The 10,925-nt window shown below is 42.7% G+C and overlaps 1 protein-coding gene across 1 annotated transcript; it reads right to left on the bottom strand.

Annotated features, from left to right (window-relative positions):
* LOC311279042 (zinc-alpha-2-glycoprotein-like) lies at positions 1–9,757 on the bottom strand (the record flags this gene model as incomplete). The annotated part of the gene is made up of 7 exons (XM_084390273.1): positions 1–23; positions 174–221; positions 326–457; positions 1,466–1,756; positions 6,897–7,181; positions 7,791–8,036; positions 9,310–9,757. The coding sequence occupies 7 exons, from the start codon at positions 9,755–9,757 to the stop codon at positions 1–3; spliced, it is 1,473 nt and encodes a 490-aa protein (XP_084246399.1).
* Positions 9,758–10,925: the final 1,168 nt, after the last annotated feature.

Below are 10,925 nucleotides of genomic sequence, written 5' to 3'. Positions count from 1 at the left end.
TCATGTTGTTTCTTGCTCTGAAGCTGAAAAGAAAAGAAAAATTATGGAAAGTTAGAATATTATGCTGCAATTTTGAATTATTTTGTTGCTAAATATGAAAAGTAAAAAAAAAACAATATATGTTTTATGGTACGTTTTTTTAATGCATTTCTGTTAAACTCTAAGGAACTTACTTGAAGCAAGTGAATATTCACTTTGATGTGAAGTACTGGAGCCTACTCCTGAAAAAGATTTATACCATAAAGGTGAACTTTTTTTTGCCTCAGATGTAATAAACTTTACTAGATTGCTTTTCTTTAAATACATTAAGAATAAAAACATTTACCATCAGCACATGTCTTCTTCCTCCATATGATGAGTGCAGTAATGATGAGAACAGCCACACACATTAACACCAGCACACTAATTACTACAAACAGAGCAGAGGAACCAAAGTCCGATATTTCCAGATCCTCATCTGTGGTAAAACCAAGGAAATCAGTCAGTTAAACAAATATTTAAACTATTAAGATTTATATTACACATATGAAAAAAACAACAACAGATTGCCACTGTTACAGCTGAAACAAAGTGAGATGCTTTGTATAAGTGCCCCTATTATGCGATTTTATAGGTTCCTAATTTTGTTTTAGAGGTCTCCTACAATCGGTTTACATGCATCCAAGATCAAAAAACAATTACATTTTCTCATAATACATTGCACATCACCTCATTTGCGTCGAAAAACGGTTAGTTTGAAGATTCGGTCTCTCTAAACTCCTCATTTCCGCTAGCCTACTCTGCTCTTATTGGTCAGATGGCACGACTCATTTCAGCAGTTCAGATTTAATTAAGACAATAACTTTTTTTAATGTGCACTTTGATCTTTAAAAATTTGCACACCTTTTACATTCACAAACAGCTATTTTACACACTGCATGAAAGGTAATATTTGAAAAAGCATAATGGGGCACTATAAAAGACCAGCATATGGACCCTTTTCACAGACTGTGATAATGCGTTTCCAGAGTTATCAACATATGAAATCTAATAAAGTTTTGCATGTTTTCATTTTTTTAATTTATTTAACATACATTTTTAATGCTATACTTTGTGTTAAATTACCAGTAAATTGCAAAAAAAATAAAAAATTTACACTGCTGCAAGGGTGTTTCTAATACGACTGAGGACTGACAGCAAATTTCTCATCATTCTCTTCTGACGGCTGTAATCAAGATCTCTATATTTTTCCCTCTTTTGGAAAGTCATGGAAACACTATCATGGATTATTTCTTTTGATATTAGAGCAAATGGGAATACCAAAATCATATTTACTGTCATCTCCCATTCAACACTATAGAAGTTTACCCAACTATTACGACTTGCGCTTCTGAGAACCTTGAAAATGGGAAATGGGTCCATTGTCCATGTATTCAAGAATATACTAATGATTTATATATATATATTAAATAGGCAATATCTTTACCAAACATAATGTCTAGTTTGTTGTCCAGGTTGAGGTAATTTGCTGTGCAGTTGTATTTTCGTCCTTCACGTAGTTCTTCTGCGCTGATCACCAAACTCTTCCTCATCTGGTAAGTTCCGTCTCCATTGGGCAGAATCTCTCCTCCTCTGATCTGATCATCATCCACAGGATGACCATCTCTGAACAGGGTCAGGTTAATGTGACGGGGGTAAAAACCAGTGGCCAGACAGCTGATCTGAAGCCCTTGAGAGTCCGGGAGTTTCGTCTTAAGGATTCTGACTCTGGGTTTCACTTTTGAAAGGAATGTTAAAAATAGTGGATAGTATTATTGTGACAATAGGCCTACTGTTGGATTCGATGCATCAGCCATTTATGCATATGGTAATATGATTTATTTTGAACCATCCCAAACATTTAGTCTTTACGGTCAGTCCTGCTTTTTTTACTGTATGGTCATATTCTCAAATTATATTTTAAATAAATAGTTAAACTTGGAATAAAAAAATGTGATGGCCTGTCAAGCTCTAATAAAGACAAAAAAATTATAAAAAAAATAACTCAAATAGCCCATATACAACTCTTGTGCTATAATCCAAGTCTGTATTGTCAAAACATAGGCTACAGTAATTGAAGAATAATTCAAGTTATTCACTGAAACTCCTGCCCTTAACAATACCTCTCATATCTTATTTATCTGTACTTTGAGTGTACGGAAAATAATAAACTACTGAAACAATCTGATCAACTTCTAGAATCCGAAATTTTGGGTGAACTATTATTTTTAGTAAAGGCCTATTCACACCAAGGACGATAACTATAATGATAAAGTTCTAAAAATGGTTCTAAATATAAAAGAATGGCAGAGTCCACACCACAACTATAATGATAACAGCACAGAGAAACAATATCGTCGGAATCCCTTTCAGAACGAACTTGGTTACTCGCATAACCTTGGTTCCCTGAGATAACGGGAATGAGTATTGCGTCATTAGACGCTATGGGGGAAAACTCCTTTTTCTCCAGATATTGAAGCCTTTTATTGAATAACGCAGTGCAACTGCACAAGCCATAACAGTGCACAAATTTATTGGCTGAGCAGTTTGAATTGAACATACCTATGGCGATGCTGCGTATCTATGCAAACCAAAGGGTGTGCATCACGCCGAATTGAGCGCATCTGCCTAAAAAGCTAGCCTGCTTGCCATAGGATTCAGATTAATTTGACTGAGGTGATGATCGCCTAGTCTTTAAGCATAATAGCATGGCCATCCACGCAATACTCTTTTCCATTATCTTAGGGAACCAAAGTTACATGACTAACCAAGTACGTTTCCGATCAATACGGTTCACTTGTATTGCATCGTTAGAAGCTATGGGGAACTAGTCCAATCAAGCTGTACTAAAAGGCAGAACGACAAATGTTCTGAGACCCCAGCCTAAGACACTTGAACATGAGGGCCTTGAGGGCAATAGGGCTAAACAAAGGCGGGAACTTGCCCGACAGAAAGGGGCTCAAGCCATGGGCCGGAGCCTCCAGGGAGATATCCTCGGGTTGAGCTCGCTCAGAGGTCAACTCCAGCTAGACAGAGAGGACTTGTGTTTGCAGTGCAGAAAGATCCAAATTGTAAAACCTGGCGAAGGTGGACGGTGAGGACCAGCCGGCTGCCGCGCAGATGTTGCCAATAGATACACCACTGGACCACGCCCAGGAAGAGGCCATGCCTCTGGTGGAGTGTGCCCTCACACCGATGGGGGCATTGATGGCCCATCGAAGCGTAGGCCAATACAATGGTGTCCACTATCCAGCGGGATAATCTCTGCTTCGTGACCGGATGCCCTTTGGTGTGGCCTCCGAAGCACATAAAGAGCTGCTCTGACTGACTGAACTGGGCAGAGCGCTCAGTATATACTCTTAAGGGCCCAGACAGGGCAGGGTAAGTGCAATTCTTGCACATCTTCCGCATTGAGAAGAGCAGACAGTGAAAAGACATGTGCTCTGAACAGAGTAGACAGCACTTTAGGCACATAGCCATGTCTTGGCTTGAGGATGACCTTACAGTCGTTAGGCCAAACCTCAAAGCAGGATGCACTTACGGAATGCGCTTGCAGGTCGCCAACTCGCTTGACCGATGTTAGAGTTAGCAGGAGGGCGCTCTTATGCGAGACAGGCCATAGCTCGGCCAACTGTAGCGGCTTTAAGGGGGTCCTTTGAGGGCCCTTAGAGCCATCGACAGGTCCCATGTGAGGATAGTAAGGGGATCCTCCTGCCATAGTATGGGAGCCTCCTGGTCCCTTTTAGAAAGTGAACAATCAGGTTGTTCCTGCCTAGAGATTGGAAGGCCACAGGAGCATGGTATGCTGCTATGGCCAGCACATAGACATTGAGCATGGATGGGGTGCGGTCCGCATCCAACAGCTTTTGCAGAAAAGACAATACCAGCGGTGTCACAGGAAGTCGGGTCTTCTTTTCGGACTGTACACCAGTCAGAGAAAACAGACCACTTAAGGACATAGATGCGTCTTTTGGACCGGGCTCTAGCCTCAGAGATAGTGTTTAGAACTCTTGCTGGGAGGTCCGTAAGTTCCCGTTGAGGGGCCATACATGGAGGGCCCACAACTCGGGTTGGGGGTGCCAAATCGTCCCCTTCGCCTGGTGAAAGAAGGTCTTTCCTCAGGGGAATCAACCTAGCAGCTGTACAACTCGGGGAACCAAGGTTGGGTCTGCCAGAAAGGGGCCACCAGAAGGGCCGTGCGTCTGTCCTCTCTGATCCGTTTGATGACCTAAGGGAGCAGCGCGCAAAGGGGGAGGCTGGGCCATTCATGGGTCGACCTCTGCCCTCCCGAATATACTCCAGATCTTTTGAACCGTCTGGGGATGGAGCGCCCATTCCCCTGGGGACACATGCACTGCACATGCACTGCTCTCAGTGAGCGCAGGTTGTGTTGGGGCAGAGGCATCTGGCTAGCTTGTACAGAGGCCTCGATCTGAGTCCACCTTGGTGGTTTATGTAGGACACCACTGCTATGCTGTCCGAGCGGACTAAGAAGTGGTGCCCTGTCAGGTCTGGTAGGAAGGTTTTGAGGGCCAGAAAAACCGCCAGCATTTACAGGCAGTTGATATGCAGCCGCTTCGTGCTCGACGAGGAGCCGGAAGTTGGTCTGCCCTTGCACAAAGTCCAACCCGTGTTGGAGGCATCTGTTGAAATCACCTTCCTCCTCGAGACCATCCCCATGTTCACGCCAGTCTGGTACCAACTGGGGTCCTTCCAAGGGGCCAGGGCTCTGATTCAGCCGTGGTCCACCTTGACGCGTAGGCGACCTGAGCGCCAAACATGAGCTGGGGCTTCAGCCAGTACTGCAGGGGCCGAGAGGCTAGGGGCTGAATTAGTACTGGAGATGGCCCGCTGCACTGGGGCAGGGGGCTGATGCCCATAGTATTGGGAAGAGGAAAAGTGCTGAGGATTTTTTGTGTTTTATTGTGTTTGCTATAACAGCGGTCAATTGCGTGGGTGCGTGAACTCGAACAGGCCCATTTTCTGAAATTGGAACATTCGGAACTGAACAGGGTGTTAGGAGGGAAACACAAGACTTTTTGAAGGGTGGTTCGGCAGCAGCGAGACCCTCCCCTCTTTGGGGATCAGGATGGCTTCTGAGGCTCAAGGTCCAGAGTTGCCCTGGCGCTTAGAAAGGAAGCGGATGAGTGGGGGCGCTGTCGAGGCTCAGGCGCTGGTTTGGGCTGAGCACTTGCAGGCGTCTGGTTTAGCTGGCTGCTGAGTCGGCGTGGGTTTCTGGTGACTCGGAGCTGCAGAGCAGGAGCGCTTAGGCAGGAAGTGGCGGCCTGGGAGGACTTCAGTGTCTCAGTGAAGCGCTAGGCGAAGCCATCTACCGTGGGGCCGAAGAGACCAGTGGTGGAGACTGGGGAGTCGAGGAAGGCAGTTCTGTCTGCGTCCTTGATCTCCATGAGATTAAGCCATAATTGGCGCTCTAACACCACAAGGCCGGTCATGGCTCTTCCGATAGCCTGGGCGGTGGTCTACGTGGTGCGCAGGGTCAGGTCTGTAGCACAGCACAGGTCACAGAATTCGGCTGGGTCTGGTCCAGACTCGTCCATGGAGCGGAGGAGTTTGGCCTGAAACACCTGGAGGACTGCCATAGTGTGAAGGGCAGAGCCCGCTTGGCCAGCAGACGCATAGGCCCGACTGGCGTGGGCTGAAGTGGTCCTGCAGGGCTTGGATGGGTGAGCTACTTTGGCCTTCCATCCAATTGCAGTGGGCAGACACAGGTGCTCAGCAACAGCTTTTTCTAGAGGAGACAGCATCTCGTAGACTTTCTCCATGGCACCGTTGATGGTGGTGAGAGCGGTGGAGGTAGAAGTACGCAGGCGGGCCGAGTAGGGGGCACCTTGGAACCACTCATCTAAACGGCTTCATGTGGGCTCCTCTGGTGTAGAGCACTGGAGAAATCTTTCTTTGTGGAGAGAGTGAAGCAAGCGGGATCTGCACCGGCTTGAGCTCACTCATATCCGATCGCTCAGTCCTCTGGCTCCGCTGTTTCTTATTCTGAGGTTCCTGGGAGGAAAGAAATGGGAGATCGCGAAGAGCGGAGCCACTCTCTGAAAAGAAAACGATCCACGAGCAGAGAGAGGAGAGAGACATACTCTTGCAGTGAGAGCAGCTCGTCTCTGTGAGCGTAGCTTCTGTGTGGGATTTTCCCAGACAGGCAACTGTGCTCGTCAGACGGGTGCAGAGGGGCTAATGCTCGCCTGATGGCTGCAGCGGAACAGTGAATCAGCTGTCAGCAGTGCCGAGTCAGCTTGCTTGTGAGCGCGCTGATCTGTCAGGCTGCCTGCCGCTGAAGTCTGCTTGTTTATAAAGCGAGGATTCAGCTCTTTCCGCTGCTTAGGGCTTCGTCCGACAGCGAGAAGGCTTTCTTGCAGGAGAATCAAAGCGATGTGAAGATCGTCGCTGAAGGAGAATAAAATCTGAATCCTATGGCGAGTGGGCTAGCTTTATTGGCAGATGCCCCGCCCAATCTGGCGGGCTCAATTCGGCGGGATGCGCACCTATTGGTTCGCAAAGATACACCGCATCGCAATAGGTTCATGCAGTTCCAACTGCTAAGCCAATAAGCTTGTGCAGATTCCTGCACTGTTATAGCTTGTGCAGTTGCACTGCATTGTTCAATAAAAGGCTTCAATTTTCGGAGAAAAAGGAGTTTTCCCAATAGTGTCTAACGACGCAATATAAGTGAACCATATCGATAGGGAACAATTTTCCTGATGAATGCTAAAAACCTTGGCAGCCAATCAGAATCCATCCTACTTTAAAGAGTTTAAGCATTTAAAGCAGCAAACGACAAAACTACAGTGTGTGCTTACAATAAACAGAAGAATATAGTGCCTTGGAGTGAATGCACCTTGATTCTGACTCACCTTTTCGCATCACAGTGTTCTTTTCTTTTTCCAGGTATTTCCGCAAAGTTTTCATGCAAACAGGATGATAAACATGTTCATACAGACCCTTCACTTGAAGCCATTCCATCTGACCCATGCCTTTTATTCTCATCCATGGTAAATCAATTTGCATTGTTCTATTTACCACAGAAAAGGTAAACGCTTCAGTAGTTTGTCCATTGAAAGCATCCCATGAAAGAAATAAACCTGGCTGATCATTGTCAAGCAATTCACATCCAACACGTTTCTGATAAACATGTAAACCTTAAAATGGATGGGGAAAAATGTAACAACAGATTAGCCTTCACTGACATTAAGATAATACAGTGACACTTTTATGAATATAGAATAGAATCTCCCAGCTAACAAAAATATGTTCAAGGAAATTTTTCCTATTGTTACCATTGTTATGAAAACGTCATTTCTGAATGTTCTCTGAATGTTCAAAATGTCAAGTTCAGTTTTTTTTTTTTTTTTTTTTTTTTACATTATTAATTATGCAAATGTTAAGGAAACATTTTGTTTTATCATTCTGTGAACATTTTGGGAAAATGACTTATAAATGCACTCTGAACATTCAATAACTTTTAAAAAATATAATTAAAAAAATGTTAGAAGAACGTCCAACTAAAAGTTTCAGAAAAAAAAAAAAATGGCCAAACATTAGCCAAAGTTCTGACAAAGCTCCTTGTTAGCTGGGATGTTGCTTCTTCAATCATATTGTTAACATTTATCAGAAGCTAAACTAATATGTGTTGTCAGAAATTAGAGTATGCTTAACTTTTTTTTTTCTTTTTTTTTATAACAAATATGCTGCAATACAAGCACATAAAGGTGATTGCTGGTAATACCAAAATGTAGGCTTGGACTTACCATCTGTGCAATTTTGGTGTTCCTTAAGATAAAATGTTCGATCTTTCATGATGTCAAAAATATCTTTAAATATATCACCACCATCATTGTCATCATTTGAATTACTTTGACTGTGGTGGACAGCTTTCCATGATGTTGAGTCATAATACACCACTTGCACATCATCTAACATCAGCACAACAGTGAACTCAGGAAACTGTGTCTGTCCAACAATATATGTGGCAAAAACCATCAGTGAGTGAGAACCTGTGGGAACATGGACAAGGATAACACTGCCAATTAAGACATCTTCTGACTAGCAGACAGATTCTTAACTTTGCTAAACTATGATGAATAAAATGCTACAGTCAGGTTTCAGAAGTAAAAACTCAACATATATCCATATGGAAACTCATTTTGAACAGCAACTTATAAACCTTTATAGACAGATACTGTGAGCTACGAGATTGTTAATCAATGGTATTTGCTTCTGCTGAAGACATCAGCCTGCATTATTTCAGCTTATTTATGGTTAATAATGGTTTAACAGCAGAATTCCTGGTGAAAAACTGTTACCCATGATGTTGTACAAAAAGCGACATGTGCTAAAAGATCTTGTTAGCTCCGCCCACTCCCATGAAGCACTGCTCACAAAATGTTTGTATATGCATATTTTGCATAAACTTAAAATATATTTTTATATATAATCAACATTTGTAAATGAGTAGTTTTATGTTTCTCCATAATTTTTTATTTGATTATGCTGTTCCCAATGCTGCATGGGATTGTAGCTCTTTCCCTCGCTAAAACTGTTAAGTACACAGTCTTGTACCTTTGTATTTTTCCCCCGATTTTCAAATACTTTTTTGTTTCAAATCAAATTGTAATGTTGCGATTCACCTCGTAGCTAAAAACACTCATAGGAAAAAATACTTCAGGAACCAGCGCCGCTGAAAAAGGGCCAGCGCTAATGCACTCTATTAGACCTGCTCATTTAGGGCCCCCAACCCCAGTTCGCAGTTCTGTAATGTGAAAAAAAAAAAAAAAGTTTTAACTGTACTGAGAAATAGCAGGCTAGGCCTTATTATAAATCATTTAGCCTATTTGTTGTGCCTAATGTGCAAAGGACTTTCATTTAAATTTGAGTATCAGTGGTGGACGAAGTACACAAATCATGTACCTCATGTTCCTCCCCATAAGTATGCACCAGATGTCACAAGCTCTGCAACCGCAGAAAAAATTTGTCTTAACAACACGACAGCACACTCATCCAAATCCCAGGCCTGTTTGTAGCATTAATATAGCCTAAGTCTCCAATCACACCTTGTTGGCTTCCTATGTTGCCTCCATTAATGACTATCCTGAACTGTGACGTCAAAGAGGAAAAATATCCATTTCAGTCTCTTAAGAGCCCTCCAGAAATGTGGTCATTTTCAAAGCATTACTAAGTGTAATATAATATAATTTGCAAATTATATGAACAACACTAATCTACTTCCCTGGACAGCTGCATGAGGCAAATGGTGATCACACCAGATACCTACTGGTTTTCGGAGCCCCCCGGTGTGCAGGGCAGCACTGGCCTGACCCGCTGCCATGAATGCTCTGCAATTCAAACGCGATGTTGCTTTCAACGGTTTGGATGGCAGGGTTGGAGCTTTCAGTGTCGATGCCCGCCCAGACGCCAGATAGTTCACAAACGACTCGTCGATGGGCGGCATCGACACATACCCATGTTCTCCTATCCCCTCAACATCAGCGAAACTAGCCCGGTGATGTCGGTGGATATGGGCAGAATATGGGTTTTTCCATGCCCTCTCGATCTCAGTATGGAGATGGAATGGAAGGCTCACCTGAGCTGGTGGTTTATGGCCGGGGAGAAACCGATCGTCAAGCCTACGGCGAACGATCTCTCCCCTAATGTGCTGCCACGGCTGCAGCTGAGAGGGTTCAGAATCTACCTGATTATCACCACCCTCATCAGCCATCTCCTGCTCATTCGGAAGAGCACTCGCTGCTGGGCTAGGAGAAGGATAGTAATCCTCCACAACTTCTTTGAATATTAATTAAGAATTTTGGGCATAAACATGTAAATAGTAAAAAGATTGACATTGAAAAGTGACACAGAAAGATTCAAATAATTAATCCAAATAAATAAATGTTCGTGGTTCGTACTGATGTTATTCATCTGTTCTCATACACTTCAGCGCTTCACTTCATTGACACTTCAGGTCACCCTGTGGTGAAATAATGGCGTATTTTTAACAGTGGCAGCTTTCTCAGATCGGCTTAGGTTGGATTAAAACTTCAACTTCAAAATTCTGCACACAGTAAACATCAGAATATCCCTTCTCCTGTTAATAAAATTTTCCAAATTTTTAAATCTTATTGCAGACACTCATTTTAGGTGGCGTTTGTTCAACTCATTGACCACAGTACATTGAAAGTAAACATAACCGGAAATAAATTAGATGTACTATTTCCAAACGGAAGTGCGTCACAAAGCTCAGTGCAAGTAGTCCAATGTGCTGTAATAAAAACAAACATTACTGCTCATTGCTCTTGAGACAAAACAATGGCACTGACATATTTTAAGATTTGTCACTGCAAGTTGCTTTCAGTTCAGACAGCTCAAACATGCATTTTAGTCTGGGACTAGCTTGAGCCTTGTTTGTGAAACCTGCCAAATGAGTGTCAAACAAATCTTTATATATATATATATATATATATATATATATAAATGGATAAAAAAAATGTCTATTTGTCTATAAATTGACCAATTCAGATTAAATAGAACATGCTGAATATATTGAAACAGTTAATTGTAAATAAAAATATAACTGAACCTTTCATTTGATTTAACTGCAATATGAAACCCATTATTTTATGGAATTTAGCTAGAGGCAGGAGAATTGATAAGTGCCCAAGAATAGTATGCAATGTGCACATCACAATCACAAGAAAAAGAATAGACGTAAATAGACTTACCTGCTTTAACAAGTGTCAAATAGGACAAAAGAAACACAAGAGTCTGCATTCTCTCAAAAAATGAATCCCCGCACTTTAGCTCATGTATTGAGGTACATTGTTGAGGGTTACAGCCTTAACTAAAAATCACAGAGTGAGCCTTGAACTTATGTCTGAAATTCGTTGCTG

Source organism: Rutilus rutilus (genome assembly GCF_951802725.1).
Source record: "Rutilus rutilus genome assembly, chromosome: 19".
In the NCBI taxonomy this organism is placed as follows: domain Eukaryota; kingdom Metazoa; phylum Chordata; class Actinopteri; order Cypriniformes; family Leuciscidae; genus Rutilus; species Rutilus rutilus.
The sequence above is the reverse complement of the archived record's forward strand: the minus strand, read 5'-3'. Positions and strand labels throughout refer to the sequence as shown.